The sequence below is a fragment of the Macrotis lagotis genome, chromosome 4 (assembly GCF_037893015.1).
Source record: "Macrotis lagotis isolate mMagLag1 chromosome 4, bilby.v1.9.chrom.fasta, whole genome shotgun sequence".
In the NCBI taxonomy this organism is placed as follows: Eukaryota; Metazoa; Chordata; class Mammalia; order Peramelemorphia; family Peramelidae; genus Macrotis; species Macrotis lagotis.
Genome location: NC_133661.1, coordinates 140695042 through 140719788, shown reverse-complemented (window position 1 = coordinate 140719788; position 24747 = coordinate 140695042). Strand labels below are relative to the sequence as shown.

General features: G+C 36.1%; 1 protein-coding gene across 19 annotated transcripts in view; it reads right to left on the bottom strand.

Annotated features, from left to right (window-relative positions):
* MEF2A (myocyte enhancer factor 2A) overlaps positions 1 to 24747 on the bottom strand; it is a 239096-nt gene that overhangs the window by 24960 nt on the left and 189389 nt on the right. For all 19 annotated transcript variants that reach the window (XM_074234192.1, XM_074234193.1, XM_074234194.1 and 16 more), the window contains one exon: positions 2294 to 2481. In XM_074234192.1, coding sequence (XP_074090293.1) covers positions 2294 to 2481 — 188 coding nt within the window. The remainder of the gene's footprint in view (positions 1 to 2293; positions 2482 to 24747) is intronic.

Here is a 24747-nt window from a genome sequence, read left to right as displayed (position 1 = left end):
TTTGTTTTATGATATTCATGAATGTTTTATTTTCCTCAGTGAATACATATGAGATTTTCCTTAGTGGATACACATTTAATGAAAATACACATCTAATATTTTATATGAAGAGAATTTTAGTCGTCAAAGGGAAGATTTTTATCCTTCTAAATTTTAGTCTTCAATGAACAGATTTTTATCTGTCCAAAAATATAGGATCATCTCATTTCAAAATTTTTTTAAACAATTAAATGCAATATCCCCTTTCCACCTAACCGTTTATCAATTGGTCATAAATATCTGTTGTCATTTTATAATATTTAAATTAAAAAAGGTCTGCATAGCATTCTAATCTATTGCTCAAGCCAAATTCCCTCAACATAGAATACAGTGAGAAGGCCTAAGTTTAAATGTTACCTATAATAATGGCTTAGAAGAGCCTAACCTATGTACTTTTGGGAAAAATCACAACTTATCTGGATCAAGTTTCTTCATTCATAAAAATGAGGGCAGACTCAATCTGTTTCCCCACCTCACCCTTCACTAATTTCAAAGTAGAGGACTCTGTAATTGGGTGTGCTTTTTAAAATTTGCCAGTATTGCTTTTAGTTAGCCAGAAGTGGCAGAACAGTGCATTAGGTAATAAAAGGTGGAAAGCTTTAAATTACCAGAGTATGATCTTAAAATACAAACTTACTAAGTTGCCCCAATAACCAAATTTTTATCTACTACAAAAGTCAAATTAAGTAAAGACTACATTATACATTAAGTATAAGAATACATAAGAACATAATTCCTGGCTTTACCTTTTCCACACAAATAAAATCAGGGTTGAAAAATAATTGGAGGTTGCGCTAAGAAAATAAGAGGGTGTAGTTTCTTCTTATCATTATAATTGGCACAGTGGTAGTGGTCTTTGAGTCAGGAAGATAGGAGTTTGGGCCTGGCCTCAGACACTTGATAGGAATTAGCTGTATGACCCTGGGCAAGTCACTTAACTGTGACTGCCTTGTACCCAGGGGCCACCTCCAGTCAAGTTTAATTTACATCTGAACCTGGATCCAGATTGACTCTGGAGGAGAAAGTGAGGCTAGTGATTTAGCACAGAACCCCCTCACTCAAATCCAATTCACATGCTTGTCATAGCATCACCTCCTTGATATTATGGTCTTCTTTGAGAATAAAGGACAAACATTCTTTTTTTTTTTAAGGTTTTGCAAGGCAATGGGGTTAAGTGGCTTGCCCAAGGCCACACAGCTAGGTAATTATTAAGTGTCTGAGGCCAGATTTGAACTCAGGTAATCCTGACTCCAGGGCTGGTGCTCTATCCACTAGCCACCTAGCCACCCCAGACAAACATTCTTAATGATAGCTAAGCTGTCTATGGAGATAGGGGAAGAAAAATGAAACCCCTAGGTATTCTTTATTCTACTTTTTAAGCACTCTTCATTTATCTGAATAGGACAGAATAGAGAAGTCAGCCTGATGATCTGCCCTATAAATCTCTCTCCAGTTTAGCTGGTATTTTATTATCATTACAAAAGAAGTTTATCATTTCTTCACTGTGAGGCACTTTTTGCTTCAATAATACTTGTCTAAACTATTGGCCTAACTTGTTGGCTAAAGATATATAGATTTGTATTAAATGTAATACCTTTATATGCAAATATTTTTCTAACATGATACTTCCATTAAATAAGAGGACACATATATATCTATAGGAGGAAGTAACATGTAAATATGAGGATAGTACTGGACCTGTTTGATGTTTGTCCTTTGTTCATGAAGAAGATCATGATATCAGGTAGGAAGATAAAAATTTGGTTATTAGGGGCAAGTTTGTGTTTTAAGATTATACTTGTCTAAGGTAAAAAAGGCTAGTAGGAGCCAAATATCTAAGGTCAGATTTGATAGAGCACTGAACTTAAGAGTCAGGAAGACAGAAGCTCAAATCTGGCTTCAGACACTTGACACTAGTTTTGTGACCTTGGCAAGTCACTTAATCTTGACTGCCTTGTATCCAGGGTCTTCTCTAGTTGTCCTGATTCATATCTAGCCACTGGACGCAGATGACCCTGGAGGAGAAAGTGAGGCTGGTGACTTAGCACAGCATCCCCTCACTCAAATCCAATTCATGTGCTTGTCATAGCATCACCTCCCTGATGTTGTGGTCTTCTTCAAAAATGAAGGACAAAAAACCCCATTAAGTAGGAAGGCTATTTTTCATCCCCAGAAGCTGTGAACTAAGTCAAATAATTAAATCTATTAAAAATATATTTTTTAAAGAATGAAGTTGAAGAATGGTTAAACTTACCAATGGAGGCATCATACCCTTGCTAGAAGGGGGGATAACTACTCGAAGGTCTGGTTTTCGATTGTTCATTCCAAGGTTTCCACCTCCAGGGGGAGGGGGAGATTTTGTAGGCATGACTTTGCCTAAACTATTTCCCCCAGTAGATACTAACAGATTTGGAGATGCTCTTGAATTTACAAAGCCATTTCCTAGAAAATAAAAATATTAAATGGAGTTAAAATTTCAAAGATAAAAAAAATCCCTCAGTATCTTTTGACATTTAGAAGAGGTGAAGGGAATCTTATGAAGAACAAAAAGAGCTCAGGTAACTTTAATATGTTTATGGATGATTAAGACTAATGCTCCTGGAGCAGCTAAGGTAGCATAGTGGATGGAGTACCAGCCTTGGAATCAGGAGAACCCGAGTTCAAATTCGGACAGACACTTCACAATTACTTAACTGTGTGGGTAAATCACTTAACTCCAATGCCTTACAAAAGCCAAAAAAAAAAAAAAAAAAAGACTAATGCTCCTTAATGCCTAGTATCTGCCTGAATCATAAAACAGTATAGTGTGTATTGAACAATATTTATCTTAGGCTCCTAAGGGGAGAATGTGTTTAGACTTGAGGTATTCCATTATTAAAATTCTCTTTCAAGAAGGTATGGACAACAACTCTTCTTGCTATACAAATGAAAATAGTTATTATTCACACATAGAGCTTTAAAGATTGCAATGAACTTCATTTGGGTTCCTAACTGATATTATTGTATACGGTGAATATTATAGACAGTTGTTTTACAAAAATTCACATTATATTAATTTGATTTTATATAAAGAATTCTGAAAGAAATATGAATCAGGATTCTGAATGAGGATCTGATTGAGAAGATAGCTATAAAGATTGCAGAAGAAAGGGAAGAGGCTTTAGAACCTGAGGTCAAACCAAAGTTTCACAACAAAATAACTGGTAGAAGTGGTTTATCATTTGAGTAATTTTTTTTCTTGCATTGAAAAAATGGATCTAAATACTTTAAAATTTTTAAAAGTTCAAAGACTAGTTGAGGTTAATAGTGCTAGCGATTAACAGCAGATATACAAGGGAAAAAAAGATAACCACTGTTCAAACATTGCTGTGATTTTGGTAATTGGGATCCTATTTTGTTTACTTACTCGACCTCCAATTCAAATATCAATAAGACCATCTTAGAGAAAAAACAAAGGATGACAATTTAAAGAGGCCACCCAATTCACAGAATCAAATCCACATATAAGTAGAAAATAACGTAGTCCAATACAAAGATCAATGGATGTAGAGGGGGACTTTTATATATTCAACTAAGTTTGTCTAAAATAATCCTTTAATAAAACTTTAAGCCCAGTCACAACCAGAGGATAAGGGTATGCCACTTTGTAACCTTGTGCATTAGCCTCTTTTATCTTTCTATTCAAAGCATTCTTCACTTTTTTAGTGCCATCTAGCCCATAATAGTCTGATGAAGTCTATAAGATTACTTCTCAGGATATTTTAAAATACCTATTATAAAATACAAAGAAATCAAATATGATGAGACTCCTTGAAATTTATGTATCTAAGGATAAAAAGTCACGCTTCTAGACTTGGTTGAACAAAGGGTTCAACTAGATGATTTCCATGCGGGTACTTGAACTCTTTTTTTTTTGCAAGGCAAATGGGGTTAAGTGGCTTGCCCAAGGCCACACAGCTAGGTAATTATTAAGTGTCTGAATTTGAACTCAGGTACTCCTGACTCGAGGGCCAGTGCTCTATCCACTGCCACTGAGCCATCCCGGTACTTCAACTCTTGATCCTACAATCAACCCTCCTTTGCCTGATGACCTCCTCTGATGGGGAGTTTACTTCTCCACAACCTTTTTCTCTTTTATATAGTTCTTTCTATTGGGAAGTTTCCCCTTTACTAGCTTAAATCTCCTTTTATTTACAATTATTCATTTGTTCTAAGTCAGTCCTTGGGAAAAGCAAAACAGGTACTAGAAATAAGGAAGCCAGAGAAGACAAGAGGAAATAAGTAGGGAGAGAAGTTCAGGTATGGGGAGAGCCAGTGAAAATCAGCAGAGATAAAAAGAGAAAATATCTTGTGGAAGGAAGTCAATGTCACTGGATCATATGAATCAGAAATCCTCTAAAATTGCATGCCAAGCAGCATTTTTAAAATTTAATTTATTTTTTGAATTATAAAGATTTTGAGTTTTACAATTTTTCCCCTAATCTTACTTCCCACACCCCCACAGAAGGCAATTTGCCAGTCTTTACATTGTTTCCATGGTATACACTGATCCAAATTGAATGTGATGAGAGAGAAATCATATCCTTAAGGAAGAAACATAAAGTATAAGAGATAGCAAGTTCAGACAATAAGATATCAGGTTTTTTTTCCCCCTTCTAATTAAAGGTAATAGTCCTTGGTTTTTGTTCAAACTCCACAATTCTTTCTCTGGATACAGATGGTATTCTCCATTGCAGACAGCCCAAAATTGTCCCTGGTTGTTGCACTGATGGAATGAGAAAGTCCATCAAGGTTGATCGTCACCCCTATGTTGCTGTTAGGGTGTACAGTGTTTTTCTGGTTCTACTCATCTCACTCAGCATCAGTTCATGCAAATCCTTCCAGGTTTCCCTGAATTCCCATCCTTCCTGATTTCTAATAGAACAATAGTGTTCCATGGCATACATATACCACAGTTTGCTAAGCCATTCCCCAATTGAAGGACATTTACTTGATTTCCAATTCTTTGCCACCACAAACTATGAATGCTATGAATATTTTTGTACAAGTGATGTTTTTACCCCTTTTCATCATCTCTTCAGGGTATAGACCCAGTAGTGGTATTGCTGGATCAAAGGGTATGCACATTTTTGTTGCCCTTTGGGCATAGTTCCAAATTGCTTTCCAGAAAGGTTCCACTGGATAACTTAAATCACTTACCTTTGGAATCCCTCTTGGGTTCTAGGAGCAAGCTGCCTTAATTGGTGAATCAGGTAGTACAAATGCATATATATGCTCTATACTGAGCTGGCTTTTGACTCCAGTCTATTTTCATTCCTTACAACCATTTAATCCACCTTTTGCTGTACATATACCCTTGTCTGTTCCCCCTTTCAATTTTGATGTTTTGTTCTGAAAGTTTTCAAATCAATACAATCTTGCTTTTGGAAGGAGGTGGTCAAATGACTTGCTGATGGCACTATCCACCAGCCCTATAACTGTCCAAACCAAATGTCATTTCCTGGCTACCATTCCCTTCCATGTGTTTATCCTTGTTATTCTATTAAAAAATAAAAAAAGAAGTGAAGTTAATTTGGCATGATTACATGTATGTATTTTGGATTCTTTTTCCAGATGCTCATAAATCACTCCATCAATAAATTCTAAAATTTTGTAAGGAATAGAAGCACATCAGACCATAATTTAAATAATTCATTTTGTCCTACTGTACATTTCCTATTTACCAATTAAAAATATTGTATTTCCCCCCAATTATATGCAAAAATAATTTAACATTCTTTTTTTTAAATTTTGAGTTCCAAATTCTCTCCCTCCTCAATGAGAAAGCAAGAAATTTGATATAGTGTATTTGATATAGATGTGTATTCATTAAAACACATTTCATGTTAGTCATATTATGAAAGAAAACAGACCAAAAAATAAATGAAAAAAACCCCACAAAACTGCAAAAAGTTTACTTTGATTTGTATTTAGACTCCATCAGTTCTTTCTCTGGAGCTGGATAGTATTTTTCATTATGAGGTTTTTTTATATAATAACATAACTTGTTTAGCCATCATCTATACACAAATAAATATATCTAACCACACACACACACACACACATGGAAATATAAAAAAGACTGTACTATGCTTATTTCTACTTGTCCTGTTTCTCTGGTGGTGGACAGCATCTTTGTTCATAGAGATAAGTCTTTCCATGATTTTCTAAATCAACCCAATTCATTATTTCCAACACCAAGCAATGCTTCAATCTGAACACATTCTGAGAAATTGTCTATGAAAAATTTTCCCCAATTTTCTACATTCCTTCTATTCTTCACTACATAAAATTTTCTTGAATAAAATCTAAATTAAAATTTTTACACTTCAATAATATTCTCCCTTAGTTTAAGGTCTGGTACAGCTGAATCTACTTCCTTTATAACTTTTTTCTTTATTTTTTTGAAGTTCCTGTTCTTATATTCCTTTAAATGTGAACTGTTATTATTTTCCTATCTCAGTAAAATAATTTTTTGATAATTTAATTGGGATATGTATGTTACGTAAAACGGTTGCTTAAAAAATTATATTGGCTTTACCTACCCATGAACAATAAAGGTTACTTCAATTATTTAGGTCTAAGGTTAGTTGTAGAAAGTGTATGTTCCTGTGTCTGTTTTGGCAGATAAATGCTCTAGTATTTTATAGTCTAGGTAGTTTAAGTGGTCTAAAATAATATTGAATAATATTGTTGACACAATATAGTTACTCTATTTTTCATTGGATTAATGTGCTATTTTACCTTTGAGATGATTACTATCCTATTTCATAAAAATTCTACTCCTTTTAATTTTATCTTTGTATTTCTCATTTCCATGTTTTCTGAAAGCAACACATTGCTGAATTTAAAATTTTAATCTGCTATCTATTTCTATTCTAAATCTATCCTAATCATTTTCTAAGTCACAATTACTTGTGCATTTTCCTTCTTCCTATTTTTCCTTGGTACAGTTCTCATCCTATTTACCCAATCTCTTATTACTCCTCTACTCACTTCTTTCCATACCTTTTCTTTCTGTTCCTTAACCTATCCACCCCTATATAAGACCCTATCTTAACCTCTCCCTCCACCCCATCCCCTTTCCTTATTTCTTTTTTTTTGTAATTTAATATTTATTTATTCTCATTTTGTACAATTTTTTATACATTAATAAAATATTCTTGTTTAAGAGTAAACAAAGTACCCCTCCCCCCAAAAATATAGACTCACTTGAGCGATAAAGGGAAGAGAAAAAAAATTAAAATAAAAAAGTAATAATTGTAGGTATGGCCAGGTGGTACAGTGGACAGAGCACCAGCCCTGGAGCCAGGAGCACCCAAGCCTATGTCCAACCCCAACCCCACTGCCCTGTATAAACCAAAAAAAAATAAAAAAGACCTAAAATAAAATATAGTAATAATAGCAGGGGTGGCTGGGTGGCGGACAGAGCACTTGCGGACCCAGCACACCTGGGTCCGAATCCGGCCTCAGACACCCAATGATCCTCCTGCTATGTGGCCCCAGGCAGAACACTCAGCCCATTTTCCCTGCACCCCCCCCCATAATATTAATAAAAAAATGTGCTTCAGTCTGTGTTCCAGCACCACCAACTCTGATATGGGTGGATCACATTCTTTATAAGTCCATCAAAAAAGTTACTTCCATATTTTTCCACCATTGCCATTGCTGATTGCAACTCCCTCCTTTCGTATTCCTCCACTTTCATGTACTATATTTTCTCTCTCCTTTCACTCTGACTCTGCTGTAGGGTACCTGAGCAGCACAGCAGACAGATCCTTGGCCCTGGGGCCAAGAGGCCCTGAGCCCCCATACCACCCCTTAGGTCCAGCATCCACCTGGCCCTATGGTCTGGGACAGGCCATCCAATCCCAGCCCCTTGCAAGAAGTAAAAAGAAAATGTGTTATATCTGATTACTCTCCCCCCATGGTCCATCCTCTCCTCCATCATTCACATCCCCACCCTTCCCCCTGACCCCCGCCCTCTCTCCTTCTTACTTCAGATGCCTGTACCCCATTGAGTATATATGCTGTTTCCTCTCCTAGCCACCTCTGATGAGAGCGAAGATTCCCTCATTCCCCCTTACCTTCCCCCCTTCCACAGCATTGCAATAGCTCACTGTAATAAAGAAAAATTTTATTACATGAAATATCTTGGCCTGTTCCCCCTCTCCTTTTTCTTTCTCCCAGTACATTTCTCTTTTTTCTACTGACTCCATTTTTATACCATATTTTATCTTCAAATTCAACTTTCTCCTGTGCTTCACCTATAAAAGCTCCTTCTACCTGCTCTATTAACTGAGAAGGTTCAGATGAGTATTATCAGTGTCATTTTTCTATGCAGGAATACATGCAGTTCATCATCAAGTCCCTCATATTTTCCCGTTCTCCTCCAATCTCCATGCTTCACCCGAGTCCTGTATTTGAAGATCAAACCTTCTGTTCAGCTCTGGCCATTCCAACAGGAACATTTGAAATTCCCCTGGTTCACTGAAAGTCTATCTTTTTTTTCCCTGGAAGAGGACATTCAGTTTTGCTGGGTAGTTGATTCTCAGTTGCATTCTAAGCTCTTTTGCCTTCCGGTAAATTATATTCCAAGCCCTACAAGCTTCCAATGTAATTGCTGCTAAGTCCTGTGTGATCCTGACTGCAGCTCCACAGTATTTGAATTGTGTCCTTCTGGCTGATTGTAATATGTTCTCTTTGACTTGGGAGTTCTGGAACTTGGCTAGAATATTCCTGGGAGTTGGTTTTTTTGGGATCTCTGGGGGATCGATGGATTCTCTCAATTTCTATTTGGCCCTCTGCTTCTAGTACATAGGGCAAGTTTTCTGTAGTAATTCTTGGAAAATGATGTCAAGGCTCTTTTCCTGATCATGAATTTCAAGTACTCCAATAATTTTTAAATTATCCTTCCTAAATCTGTTTCCCATATCAGTTGTTTTTTCAATGAGATGTTTCACTTTTTCTTCTAATTTTCATTCTTTTGGTTTTGAAGTATTGATTCCTGATTTCTGGTAAATTCATCAATCTCCCTGAATTCTATTCTTTGTCTGAAGGATTTGTTTTCCTCAGAGAGCTTTCTTGTCTCTTTTTTCCATCAGGCCAATTTTGCTTTTTAAAGCATTCTTCTCCTCAGTAACTTTTTGAACTGTTTTATCCATTTGACCTAAGCTGGTTTTTAGCATGCTATTTTCTTCAGCATTTTTTTGGATTTCTTTGACTAAGCTGCTGACTTCATTTTCATGTTTTTCCTGCATCTCTCTCCTTTCTTTTCCCAGTTTTTGTTCTAACTCCCTCATTTGATTTTCAAAGTCTTTTTTTGAGCTCTGTCATAGTCTGAGCCCAATTTCTGTTTTTCTTGGAGTCTTTAGATGCAGGAGCTTCTGCTTCCTCATCTTCAGACTGAGTGTTTTGATCCTTCTTGGGTTCACAGGCAAAATATTTCCTCAATATTTCTCTGCTTGCTCATTTTCCCAGCCTAAGCCTGTTTTGGGGGTGCTTCCTGAGCTTTTGGGACACTCCCACAAGGGTCTCAGTGTGTGAGGCTCTGTCCTCCCTCCTGATTTGTGAGTGACCCTATGTGCACCCCTCTGCCACGGGGCTGAGGTGGGGGGGGGGCTGCTGTTCTATGGGGAGGCCTAGACTGCGATCAGGATCTGAATGTGTTCAGAACCCCAGATTCCTGTTCCAGGGGCAGAGCTCTGCAGTATCTCTCTTCACTCCCCTAAATTCAATGGGCTTAACAGCTTTGCCTGCTTCTTTTTCCTGGATTGGGACTGCCTTGGCCACGCTACTGCTAGCTGCTCACTGTGTGCCCCGAGGCCTGGACTTCACGTGCTCGCTCTGGTAGAGGTCCCCCCGCTGCTCCTCCAATTTGTGCCTGATGCTCCCCGGGGCCTAGCTCAGGAAACTCCCCTGCTGCTGTGAACTGCAGCTCCCAGCACCCTGGGGCTGCCTCTGGGAGGCTGAAGTTCTTTTGCTCTGACGGGCCGCCCCTCCGACCCCGGGGAGCAGAGTCTTTCTGCTCTTTTCCAGTTTACCTTGAGTAGGAAAACTGCCTTACTGGGTCCCTCTGTGGGTTCTGTCTCTTGAAAATTTAGTTAGTCCTTAGTTTAGAAGTTTTATGAGAGCACCCAAGACACGACCCATTCTTGTCGCCATCTTGGCTCAGCCCCCCCTTCCTTATTTCTTTCTGAAATTAGACCTTTAAATATAAATATAAAAAAATATATATATATGTATAGACATACATACATTTTTGTATATATGTATATATACATATATGTATATACATATATATATGTATGTATGTATGTATATGTATTCCCCTAACCCATTCCTGATGAGAATAAGGTTCTAATGCTACCTTACCTTCTTCTTCTAGATTCTTCTGCAATTTTTTTCTTTTATGCTTTATTTATATGAAACATCTCTCCCTACAATTTTATTTTTGAATTACTCTATTTTATATCCAGGCTCAGGCCAGACCTTTCTCTCAAACTTCTGAAATAATGATTCCAATCATAAGACTACTGCTATAGTATTCACATATATGAAGTAAAATATTTGACCTTATTAAGTCCCTTAAAATTGGTCTTTATTGTATACCTTATATATCTCCTGAATGTCATTTGTCAAATTTTCCCTTAAGTTATGGGGATTTTGTCACCAAAAAACCTATATATTTTTCAATCAGTTAATGATCCTTTTCTTTTTTTTTTCATTCAGGATTATACTTAACTTTGTTTATAAGTTATCCTTGGTGGTAACCCCAGCTCTTTTGCTACAGAATTATTAAGACCTATAGTCATTCAGTATTGTGGCTGCTATGTCTTGTGTAATCTTTGTTGTAGCTCCATGATATTTAAATCTTTTTATTCTCTTGTTGCTTCCAATATTTTCTCTTTAACCTGGGATCTTTGAAATTTGGGTATGATATTTCTGAAAGCTAAGTTTTCTTTCTGGGATCTTTTTCAGGTAGATAACATTGACTTTATTCTATTTCTGCTTTGCCTTTTTGTTCTAGAACTTTTTTTTGAAAATTTCTTGTAATATTGTATTTTGTAATATGTATTGTATTTCTCATTAAAATTTTCAGGCACTTAACTATTCTTAAATTATTTCTTTTAAATTTGTTTTTTATATATTTGTTTTTTATTTTTTGTATAAATGATGTTTTATATACATATATATTTATATATATATTACTAAAATATTCTTAAGAGTAAACATAATACCCCTCCCCCCAATATAGACCCTCATGAGCAATTACTTTAAGAGAAAAAAATAAAGATAAAAAAATAAAAAAATGTGCTTCAGTCTGTGTTCCAACACCATCAGCTCTGTTGTGGGTGGATCACATTCTTTATAAGTTCATCACAAAAGCTACTTCCATATTCTTCCACTGTTACCATTGCTGATCACAACTCCCTTCATTCATACCTCTCCACTACCAATATACTATATTTTCTCTCTCCTTTAACTCTGTCCCTCTTCTTAAATGTGCTGTAGGGTAGTTGTGTGGTGCAGCAGATTAATCACTGGCTCTGGGGCCACGCCCAAATACCACCCCAAGGCCCAGCAATCACCTGGCCCTGTGGTCCTGGACAGGTCATCCAATCCTAGCCCCTTCCAAGAAGTAAAAAAGAAAAGGTGTTACATCTGACCACTCTCCCCCATGGTCTACCCTCTCCTCCATCACTCACATAACCCCCCTTCCCCCGTCCCCCATCTCTTTTTACTCTAGATGTCTATACCCTATTGAGCATATATGCTGTTTCCTCTCTGAGCCACCTCTAATGAGAGCAAAGGTTCCCTCATTCCCCCTTCCATATCATTGCAATAGCTCACTGCAATAATAAAAAAAATCATATTATATGAAATATCTTAGCCTATTCCACCTCTCCTTTCTCTTACTTCCATTATATTTCCCTTTCAGCCACTGACTCCATTTTTGCAATTTATTATAACTTCAAATTCAGCTCTCTCCTGTGCTTCATCTATAAAAGCTCCTTTTACCTGCTCTATTAAATAAAAAGTTTCATATGAATATTATCAGCATCATTTTTATATGCAGGAATACATGCATTTCATCATCAAGTCCCTCATATGTTACCCTTCTCCTGCACTCTCTATGCTTCATCTGAGTCCTGTATTTCCTGTATTTGAAGATCAAACTTTCTGTTCAGCTCTGGTTTGTTTCAAAAGGAACAACTGAAATTACCCTGGTTCATTGAAAATCCTTGAAAGTCCATTTTTTTTCCCCTGGAAGAGGATGGATGTTCAGTTTTGCTGGGTAGTTGATTCTTAGTTGCATTCTGAGCTCTTTTGCCTTCTGGAATATTATATTCCGAGCCCTTAATGTAGTTGCTGCTAAGTCCTTTGTGATCCTGACTGCAGCTCCACAATATTTGAATTGTGTTCTTCTGGCTGCTTGTAGTGTTTTCTCTTTGACTTGGGAGTTCTGGAACTTGGCTATAATAACCTTGGGGTTTTTTTGGGATCTCTTTCCAGGGAAGATTGGTAGATTCTTTCAATTTCTATTTTGCCCTCTGCTTCTAGGATATCTGGGCAATTTTCCCATAGGAATTCTTTTTTTCATGTTCATTTTTTAAAAATTTATTTTTATTAAAGATATTATTTGAGTTTTACAATCTCCCCTCCAATCTTGCTTCCCTTCCTGTAGGAATTCTTTAAAAAAAATGATGTCAAGGCTCTTTTCCTGATCATGACTTTCAGGTATTCCAATAATTTTTAAATTATCTTTCCTGAATCTGTTTTCCATATCAGTTTTTTGTTTTTCACATTTCTTCTAATTTTTCATTCTTTTGTTGTTGAAGTATTGTGTCTTGACTTCTCATAAAGTCAACAGCTTCCCTTAGCTCCATTCTAGATCTGAAGGATTTGTTTTCCTCAAAGAATTTTATCTCTTTTTTCCATCTGGCCAATTCTGCTTTTTTAAAGTAGTCTTCTCCTAAATAACTTTTTGAACGGTTCCACTTGATTTATGCTGGTTTTAACATGTTATTTTCTTTGGCATTTTTTTTGCATCTTCTTGACTAAGCTGCTGACTTCTTTTTCATGTTTTTCCTGCATCTCTCTCATTTCTTTTCCTAATTTTTCTTCTATCTCCCTCATTTGATTTTCAAAGTCTTTTTTGAGCTCTGTCATAGTCTGAGCCCAATTTCTGTTTTTTTCTTGGAGTCTTTAGATGCAGGAGCTTCTGCTTCCTCATTTCAGACTGAGTGTTTTCATCCTTCTTGGGATCATAGACAATGTATTTCTCAATGGTGTTCTTTATTTTTCTGTTTACTCATTTCTCCACTGTGTGCCTGGTTTTGGGGTGCTTCCTGAGCTTTTGAGTATTATTGGGATATCCCCCTACTCACAAGGATCTCAGTGTGTGAAGCTGTCTTCCCTCCTGGTCTGTGAATGATCACAATACACCCCTCTGCCACGGGGCTGAGGTGGGGGGGGCTGCTGTTCTATGGTGGGGCCTAAACTGTGATCCAGATCTGAATGTGGTCAGAGCCCCAGAATCCTGTTCCAGGTAGAGGACAGACCTTCGAAGTCTTTCTCCACTCCCCTACTTTTGGCAGGCTGAGCACTCAAGGCTCAGTTGCCTGGGGGCACCTGCTTACCAGCTCTGCTGGTTTCTGTTTCCTGGATCTGAGCTGCTGTGGTCACTGCTGCTCTCTGAGTGCCTTGAGAGCTGGGCTTCATGCCCTCCCTATGGCAGACATCCCCCACTGCTGATATTCTAAGTTGTACCTGTACTCCCTGGGATGTACTTCAGGAAACTGCCCCTGCTGCTGTGAGCCATGGCTCCCAGGCACCCTGAGGCTGCCTCCAGGAGGCTGAAGTTCCTTCACTCTGGGGGGCCGCCCCTCTAACCCCATGGAGTGGAGCCTTTCCACTATTTTTAAGGTTACCTTGGTCTGGAGAATTGCCTTACTGGATCCCTTTGGGGGTTCTGTCTCTTAAAAATTAAAAAGAGTCATAATTTTATGATTTTTGAAATATTATGGAGAGAACACCTAGGAGAGGCTCTTCTCCTGTTGCCATCTTGGCTCCCCCCCCCTTAATCTGTTTTTTTAGATCACTTGTTTTTCTTATGAGATATTTCACTTTCTCTTCTATTTTTTCATTCTTTTGATTTTGTTTTGATTTCTTGGTATCTTAGAACATCATTAGTTCTTCCTTGCTCAATTCTAGTTTTGAAGAAATTATTTTGAGTTGGTTGAGTTTTGGTTGAGTTTCTTTTCATAATTTTCTTGATTTCCTTGAATTGCTCTTATTTTTTTCCAAATTTTTCCTCCATCCCTTATTTTTAAAATATTTTTAGAAGTCTTCCAAAACCTCTTTTTTATGCTTGGGACCATTTGATATTTCTCACTAAAAAATGTCTTTTTAAGCTCCATTATCTTTCTCTGAAAATAAACCCAGATCTACTGTAAATACCCATAGTAATTATCTTTGGTTGGGTTTTTCCTACTTCACTCAGCTCATTTATATATTTATTATTTTAAGCAATTGTTAGTGTAATCAAGTTATAGTCCCAATGACATGGAGGAAATGTTCTATAATTAGTTTGTTCATCTGCTCTGATCATGTACCACCCCCCAACCCCCCAATCCCATTACCCAAACTATGAGATAGGTCAATGAACTTTTAGCAAAGAACCTTGCCCCTCCCTGGCAAAGACCCCAAGTAAATATCTACCCCCCCCCCACAAGCCTATCTCAACAAAACAAGAATCCCTGCCTTAGGCTGAAAGGATTAAGTCTTTGACCCACCACCCTTCATCCTCACAAAACCTAATTACTTTATTTTTACTCTAAGTTACTGCCCATATACATGTATACCTAATTACCTCATCTTCCTGCCTCTTTAAAAACTTCACTCATTCCTCAGTTAAGTGCTTGTCTTCAGGTTAAGTTAGACTGCTCTTGGGGAGTTTTATCCTCCAGGTAACTCCTCATACTTCTATACTTTCCTTATTGTTCATCCTCTCATGGCAAAGTCATCCATGGGGCTGCTATTGCAGACTTTCAATTACCTTTACTCTTTCTTTTCCTTATTTTTTGATAATCACAGTAATACTTAAATAGACCTTTTTCATTTGGGTCAGAAGCAGTCTTTTACACGAATTCCTTCATGTTCTGCCCAAACCCTTAGCAGCGACATTTTTTCCTGGCATCACCAAGGTATGGAGAATGATGCCCTAAGATGCATGTCTTTTGTATTGTTATTTTCTGAAGTCTGTCCTGGGGCCCAACCTTGGGCTCTTCTCTTCACTCCTAAGGAATAGGTTAAGAGTCACTAGTCACAGTATCCTACAAATGACCTTACTCCCTGTGACCATCCCTGTGGCTGCAAACTACAGCTGACCTCTCTGCCTTGCTCCCCTTCAAGTGTCCACCATCAACAGCCTCCTCCTTCACCTGACCTGGCCTGGCTACTGCTCTCAATGTGTGCTATCTCTTTCTCTCTGCAGACAAAGACCCAGCCATGTCTGGTCAGCACAGCTGTGCCTCCTGTCCTTGACAGTGGAAGATCCTTCAATCTTCCTGAAGCATGTTTTTCATTTTCTTTCTTTTTTCCTGTTTTGGGAGCAAGCATGTTTTCTTTTGCAACATGATTAATATGAAAATGTTTGCATGATTTCCCATGTATATCATGTTGCTTGACTTCACAATGGGGGGGTAAAGAATTTGGAACTCAAAAAAACTTTTAGATGAATGTCAAAAATAAATTTAAAATTTTTTAAAGGAAAAGGTGTGAGAAACTTATGAAAAGATGATATTGAGAGTGGCATTTTGAATCCATTAGGGAATAGAGGAATCCCTTATTTCACTTGGAAATCTCATCAGTTCCCATGCATTTAATTATTACTAAACTACTTATACAGATTTCCCAATTGATAAATGGTCAAAGGATATGAACATGTAGTTTTCAGACAAAAAAAAATCAAAGCAATCTCTGTCATATGAAAAAATAACCAATGACTTAGAGGAATGCAAATTAAAACAACTCTGAGGTACCAACTTCACACCTGTCAGATAATAATGACAGAAAAGGAAAATAATAAGTGTTGGGACACTAATGTATTACTGGTGAAGTTGTGGACTAATCCGAACGTTCTGAAAAGCAATGCAGAAATATGTGCAAAGGGCTACAAAACTACATATACTTTGATCTAGCAATACCACTGCTAGGTCTGTATCCCTAAGAGATTAAAAGAAAAAAAAGGGAAAAGAAACTATTTGTACAAAAATATTTATAGCAACTTTTTCTGTGGTAGCTAAGAATTGAAAATGATGGGATGTTCATCAATTTGGGAATAGGTGAACAAGTTGTGGTATATGTTTGTAATGGAATATTATAGGACTACAAGAAATGACAAGAAACAATTTCATAAAAACTTACATGAACTGATATATGAAGAGAGCAAAACTAGGAGAACCCTGTACACAATAACAATATTGTATAATGATGAACTGTGCATAACTTAGCTATTCTCAGTAATACAATAATGATTTAAGATAATCTCAAAGAATCATGATGAAAAATGCTATATGCCTATAAAGCAAGAACTGGTGTCTGAATACAGACTGAAGCATACATTTTTCCTTCCTTTTTTTTTGTTTTTTTTAGGTGTTTTTTTTTGCAGGGCAATGGGGTTAAGTGGCTTGCCCAAGGCCACACAGCTAGGTAATTATTAAGTGTCTGAGACCGGATTTGAACCCAGGTACTCCTGACTCCAGGGCCGGTGCTTTATCCACTACGCCACCTAGCCACCCCTCCTTCTTCTTGCACAAAATGATGAATATGGAAAAATGTTTTAAAGGATTGCACACATATATAACCTATTTCAGATTGCCTGATATCTCAGGGAAGGAGAAGAGAAGGATAGAATTTGGGATTCAAAAATAAAAACAGGGCAGCTAGATGGTGCAGTGGATAAAGCACCGGCCCTGGAGTCAGGAGTACCTGGGTTCAAATCCGGTCTCAGACACTTAATAATTACCTAGCTGTGTGGGCCTTGGGCAAGCCACTTAACCCCATTTACTTTGCTAAAAAAAAAAAAACCCCAAAACAAAACAAAAATAAAAACAAAAACAAACCAACCAATGAATATTAAAAATTGTTTTAACCTACTTCCTGGGAGAATATCTCCAAGAGCAAGATAAATTAATACAAAATAATTTGCATGCCAAGAGATTATGCTACAGTATATTTAATACAAAAATTTATTTAAATCATGTTCACCCATCCTCCTCCCCAACCAGAGAAAAAAGGACTAACAGCAATGTCGACAGAATTGTATCAGAACCTTTCAAAGAATAATTCTTTCTCTTAAGTATTAAGTATCAAGGACATATTTATGCTTAATATTTATTTTCTCATGACAATAATTATGTAATTCTATTTGCTACAGGAGATTATTCATTTAATTTGTATTCAAATCAAAAGGATAAAGTAATATAACTTCCTGTCATTCTAACCCCCCCCCCCAAATTCAAGATAATGCAAAGAAACACATTTGCATTAAAAGTACTGCTGTCTCAAGAAGTTGTTGCACTTCCACATGTTTCTCAAATAGATAAATTCAGGAAAATCAAATACAAATAGAATGAAAAGGGAGCAAAAGCATAGTATTTTTTAATGTAAAATCAGGATAATGATTACAGAGTGATTTGAGTGTCTGGCAAGTGGCCATACTCAAATTATATTCATTTTTGAATACCAACTGATATTTTTATAGTACAGAGCTGTGATCTTTTTAGCAAACTTTTTCAGTTCTAATTAATTTCTTTAAATGACAGGAAAAAAGATTTTAATAAAATGAAGATAATTTGTATGTTGTTAAATTAATTAGTATATAATTCATTTTTAAATGTAAAAAAGATATTAAACTTTTGTATTTTACATGTTTGAAAAAAGTATATTTTCAAAATAACTTCTTTGTTGGTAAAATTGCTTTCGAGTTGGAATTAATTTATAATAACAAAAATGAAAATAATCATCTTCAGTAAATTACATATGAATATTCCCCAAAATTAATGCAGCTAATCTCATTTATTGTTCTACAACTACAAGATATGACATTCAATTTATTCTAGTTCATGTTTAAGTATAAATCATATCAAGTGAAGCAATGCAATGGAAAGTACTCTATGTTCTTGCTATGACTATTCTAAGAATAATTTGTAGTCAATGATGTTATTAATCTTTTCTGTGATTTCATTTTAGAATCTGAATGGATATATATATTTTAGATGATGCTCTGAAAAGCAATTCATTTTGTCATTAATATGAAGTTTTTAACCAATAAATCTATATAGTTGGATAAAAACTCATTCACATAACAAAATAATAATTTGGGCTTCTGCATTAAAACTTTTGATCTAGATGTTCTAAAATAAATATGGAATGGCCATATGTGAGAATAGAAACATTAAAATGAATAAAGTCTGGATGCAGCAGTCAGTGCTGGTGAATGTAGTGGTGGGGAGCATAGTGAACCTTTTCCACAGGAATTGCTTTCTCAATAACTGTGGATGCTACAGTGAAAATGGACCTGGTGGTCTGGGTGGCATTGCTTTTTCCTGAGAACTCAGTCTCAGTGTCTTGGCTAGCTCCCTTTAGGTTAAAAACAGAGATGGTACCACTGGCTTAACAGGCCTGGTGAATACTGCCTCTTTTCTAGGGAGCCCTTAACTTGCTCAAACCATCCTGTGAGTATGATACACAATAGATTTGTTGACAATTTTTTTTTTTTTAGGTTTTGGCCACACAGCTAGGCAATTATTAAGTGTCTGAGACTAGATTTGAACCCAGGTACTCCTGACTCCAAGGCCAGTGCTTTATCCACTACACCACCTAGCCGCCCCTTTGTTGACAAATTTTGTCAGTTATTGCTATGTGTATCATAAATTTTATCTTCAATGAAATCTAAAATGGCTTGGAAATACTAATGATCCAATTTATTTGTGCAATACTAATATAAGAAAATAATATTCCAATAGAATTCCTTTTCAGGTATAGAGAGTTAAGCAGAGAAATGCTAAATAATTACACAGCAGGTCTATGGAAGAGGGGTGATTTGAGTTAAAGGATTTTTGAATAATAGTTGATTTTCTTTAAATTTACATTCATTATATTTCTCTTCCTCAAGGCTCAAAATTATAGAACTAACATACATTCTAGGGGCGCCTAGGGACACAGTGGATAAAGCACTGGCCCTGGAGTCAGGAGAAACTAAGTTCAAATGTGACCTCAGATACTTAATAATAACCTAGTTTTGTGGCCTTGGGCAAGTCACTTAACCCCATTGCCTTGCAAAAAACCCAAAACAAAACAAAGCAAAAAACCCCCATACATTCTAGATGCTTATAAATATGACATAATTCAACTTGTATATAAATGAAATCATCATCTTTTCTATCTATCCCTTCCTCCTGTCTTCAATATTTCTAATCATTATATATTATCTTCTCAGGCACTCAAGCTTGGAACTTCAGTGTCATTTTTGATTCTTCCCTGTTCTCCCATAGCTCATCAGTTGTCAAGTCCTAGAGATGGCTTATTTAAAAAAAATAAAATCTTTCTCTTGCATCATTTTCTTTACATTTTAACTGTCACCCATCCTGGTCCAGTCTTTCTTTAACTTTCTCCTGGGCTACTACAATAGTCTTATAATTGGTTCCCTGTCTAGTTTCTTTTTTCTTCCAATTAATCCAACATGCTGTATTAGAACAATTGTCCAAAAGTACAGCCCTGATTATTCCATTATCCTATTTAAAAACCATTAAAGGTTGCTCACTGATAACAGAGTTAAGTACATATTTGTTAGTATGGCATTCAAGAACCCCCACAGTTTGCTCCCTATCCACTTTCTCAGTCTTATTTTCCAGAAGTCTGTTTCATAATACCCCATACTTCAAATCATTCTATTTCTTGCATTTTTCTATTTCTGTGCCTTTTATCTAAAATATCCCTCATTTCTATCTGACAAAGATTCCTCCCATTTTTCTTTTTTCCTCCATGGAACACTATCGGAATCCTGTCCTCTGGATGTGATCTTTCTCATTTATTTTTTTTTTTTAGGTTTTTGCAAGGCAAATGGGGTTAAGTGGTTTGCCCAAGGCCACACAGTTAGGTAATTATTAAGTGTCTGAGATCAGATTTGAACTGACTCCAGGGCCAGTGCTTTATCCACTGTGCCACCTAGCCGCCCCTTTTTCCCATTTATTTCTGTCTCACTTAAGACTAGAAATTATAAAGCTTTGGCAGATAAGGAAAAATTTTTTGGACCAAGGAGACCTAGGCTCAAATCCTAGGTCTGACTCAACCACCTTAATGGCCTTGGGCAAGCAATCTTAAATGTTGAATTTGTTTTTCTCACCAACAAACCAACATATAGGGTTTTTATGAAGAATATTTTTTAAATTTTTTTTTAGTTTTTGCAAGGCAATGGGGTTAAGTGGCTTGCCTAAGGCCATACCGCTAGGTAATTATTAAGTGTCTGAGGTCGGATTTGAACTCAGGTACTCCTGACTCCAGGGCCAGTACTCTATCCACTGTGCCACCTAGCTGCCCCATTATGAAGAATTTTATAAGAGAATGTTTAAATGTTTGCTTTTTTAAAAACTTTGAAACATTTTACAAATGTCAATCACTAAAAACAATATTTAACTTTTTCCTACATTAGCCAATGCATACCCATCCCCTTCCTACCCCAGATGATCATCCCTTAAAACAAAAGAAAAAAAAAGATTATAAACCAAATTAAAAAATTTACCAAAAAAAAAATATAACCTTACATGTGATTTCAAACCCATAGTCTATTACTCTGTAAAATGGGAAAATATGCCTTGTCTTTTGGGTCTAAGCTTGGGAAATGTCAGCTTTTTTTTTTAATGTTAAATTTTAGATACTATGCTTATCTTCCCATTTAGGCTATAAAATTCTGTAGAGTAGATGTGAGGAACTTTAAATCACTTTTTACACCTCACATCATGCCTTGTACCTGATTATTGGTCAGTGTTTGGCGAATGAAATCTGCTAACACAATGGTTCATATGTCCCTAAGTGTGTGTGTGTGTGTGTGTGTGTGTGTGTGTGTGTGTGTGTGTGTTGCAAACAAAGAAATTGAGTCACTTTGTACCTGGCGAGTTTTGGTAACAAAACAAAACACTAAAGCATTTCTATATACAGTATAAATGTACTTTGCACAATTCAGTATTCCTAAAAATATAACTAGAAAACAAAGGTCTGAAAGTTGCCTATGGTGACATAATAATTTTGCTGAATCACAACTTGAATGTCTAAATTTTAAAATTAGGAATGAGGTCTTTGCCATTTCCCATCCAAAATTATAAAAAAAAATCAACAAATGACAGACACAAGAATTGCTAAAGTGGCCAAGAGTCACATTCTTTAGTGAGAATTCACATTTTGGTTCTTTTTTATTTACAAAATAACAGATATTTTTATTAAGAAAAAATGCTTTAGTATTCCCTTTCATTTAAACACATTTAGTTCTGGGATTTCTTCAGTCCAGTACATGTACTAATTTTAAAAAGAAATCATTTTCATGAATTTTAAAAGCAACTTTATTTAGATCTTAACAGGAATGTGTGTGTGTGTGTATGTTTGTGTGTGTGTGTGTTTGTGTGTATGAGAGAGAGAGAGAGAGAGAGAAAGAAAAAGAGTGTGTGTATGCGCTCTCAGTCTAAGTAACTAATTAAAGATGGATATATTTGGCAAGAAGAGATAATATATGTACCATAAGAGAAAAGAATATGGTGCAAAAGGGAGATATCTGTTAATAGGCAGAACAGAAGTCTAACCTATACATTTTTATTTTCTTCATACTTCAACAAAGCCTGATTTTATAAAGAGTGGAGGTCATGTAGAGTGAGAAAGGTCACAGAAAAATAGAAAAAACAATGGAAAAACAGGACTAATAGATTATTATTCCAGCACCAGGGTACAGCAATGGAAAAAAAAGTTTATAAACATCTACCCTGAAGACCCCAGTGGTTCAGTCTAGCTCTATCATTTTACAGATAAAGAAAATGAGGCCCAGAGGTTATGACTTGACTAGTTATTAAGACTATGAGAGAATTATTTCTTATTTTAGTCTGAACTTAAGAAATATCAAATAAAATGAGCATTTTTACTTTCATTATAGAAAAATTCAATGACTATATATATGAAATTGTGTGTCTACATTTAGGTAGAGCTTGCTTTTCTTGTAAAGTAAGAAATTCAATATGTAACTTTTTGAAAGTGGATTTTCAGTAACTTTGTTTTGACATTACCTAGATTTCTAGAATACCATATAGTATTTCTTCTCCCTACTTTGCAGAATTATCCCTTATAAGAAAAAAAGAATAGAAAAAATTAGAATAACTGAACATGAGCAATACATGAAAAGGAAAGGGCAGGAAGAGAACAAGTATTTATTAAGCCACAATTGTGGTGGCACTTAATAGATATTATTTCATCTTATCCTAACAATAACTCTGAGGGGTAGATACTATTTTCTCCATTTTAGAATCTAGAAAACTGAGGCAGATAGATTAAGTGACTTGCCCAGGGCCAAACAGCTAGTTTTTAAGGCCAGCTTTTAATTTGAGTCTCCTGACTCCAGGCTCAGCACTCTGCTTAAAGTACCACCTAACAATCAGACAATATTTGCAATTTTTTATATGTAGATCCTTGCACTCCCTTGTCCCCTCTTCCACAAAGTAGTGGTATTAGACCCATGGTAAAGTACCCATCTTTCATTACAGAATATCTCTCCTCCCATGGGAATATTCTTCAGTGGTACCCTTTTCCAGATGGTGCAGTGGATAGAGTACTGGTCATGGAGTCAGGAAAATAGGAGTTCAAATTCAGCCTCAAGACACTTGACAATGACTAGTTGTGTGACCTTGGACAAGTCACTTAACCTTGACTGCCCCACATCCAGGGCTGTTTCCAGGCATCCTGATTCATAGATGGTTCTGAAAGTGCAGCTGATGACTTAGTCCAGCAACCCCTCACTCAAATCCAATTCATGTGCTTGTCATGGTATCACCTCCCTGATGTCATGGTTCTCTTTGAGAATGAAGGGCAAACATCATTCCTCCAACTGACTGAAAAATCACCTTTCTTTCCTATGTCAATATCTCTTATTGTTACCTAACCCAATTTACTGTGGTTCTTCTACTTCCTGAGGAAACTGAAGTTAATATTGGGATACATCATGAACTGCTTTCTTTTTTTTTTCTTTTTTTAGTGTTTTTGCAAGGCAAATGGGGTTAAGTGGCTTGCCCAAGGCCACACAGCTAGGTAATTATTAAGTGTCTGCGAACCAGATTTGAACCCAGGTACTCCTGACTCCAGGGCCGGTGCTTTATCCACTGGGCCACCTAGCCGCCCCCTGAACTTATTTCTTTCTAATCTATTTCCCTTTTTATGCACCCTTCCACTTTGCTGTTTAATCCCACAAAAGATGTTAATTTAGCTTTGAGGAGGGGGGGGTTTAAGGGTTTCAGTTCATAGTGCTTCAGATCTGTTCTTTCATCATCACCTTCTCCTTTTTTCTTTAAATCATGCTTTCATCTTTACCCTCTTATGTATTTTAATTAAAAAATATCTTAACAGTGACTTTTTTAAACCAACAGATGTCTTTCTCTAATTTTTTTTCTTCTATAATCCCTAGAAATGGGGTAATATTTTATTATGTCTTCCTTAGTGACTGTGCTTTATTGATGTTTCTTATATTTCATTGTTTGGAAAGACTGTAAGTCAAAAAGGCTTATCTTAATCTTCTTTTTCCCCCTCCAGGAATCCTTCAAATGACTTATTTTTTATACCGAAGTTCATTTTTTTTTTATTGATGAGGTTTAAGTTTGATGGATATATGATGCTGGGTTGCATTTTGAGCTCCTCTCTTTTTTTGTAATATATCATTCCATTCCCTACTGTAGTTTCTGATACATACAATATCTTCTGTTATTCAAATTTTCTCTTATTTGTGAAGATTTCTCTCCTGATCACCTGTTGAATTTGTCTGCCAAAACAATTGTTAAATTAAAAAATTATGTGTCTTTGAATTTGCAACATAACAGTTTTTTTATCCCCCTAACAGCAGTCTGTGGATTCATTTGATTGGTGCTTCTTATGAGTAGTTTTTTACTTATTATTTCTTGCATTATGGTGTTCAGGTTTTCTGACCTGCTAATGTTATTCTGGGAGGGCTATGATCCTTAAGTTTTCTCTACGCATCCTGTCTTCTAGATAAATGTATTTTGCCTGAAAAGAAATCGTGTATTTTAGTGTTGTTCTTTGCTTCTCTTTTCTCAGATTGTTCTTTATTGCAGCATATTGGTATTTATTCCCAATGTTTTTCTCTCTGTAACATTTTTTTGAGAAACATCTCCATGTATTCACATTTTTTTATTCTGTTAATTATTTCTACTAGGCAGGTTATAAATTCTGTCATTCATTCCCTTCTTATTTCTTCTGAAGATTTTCAATGGTTATCTTCTCAATCAAATAATCTAATATTAAGTGTTTACTAGGTGTAAGGCATAGGGTTAAGTACTCTTTCCTTGAGTTCCTTGTACCCTTATCCTAGTGTCAACCTTGCCATGCAAAGCTTCAACA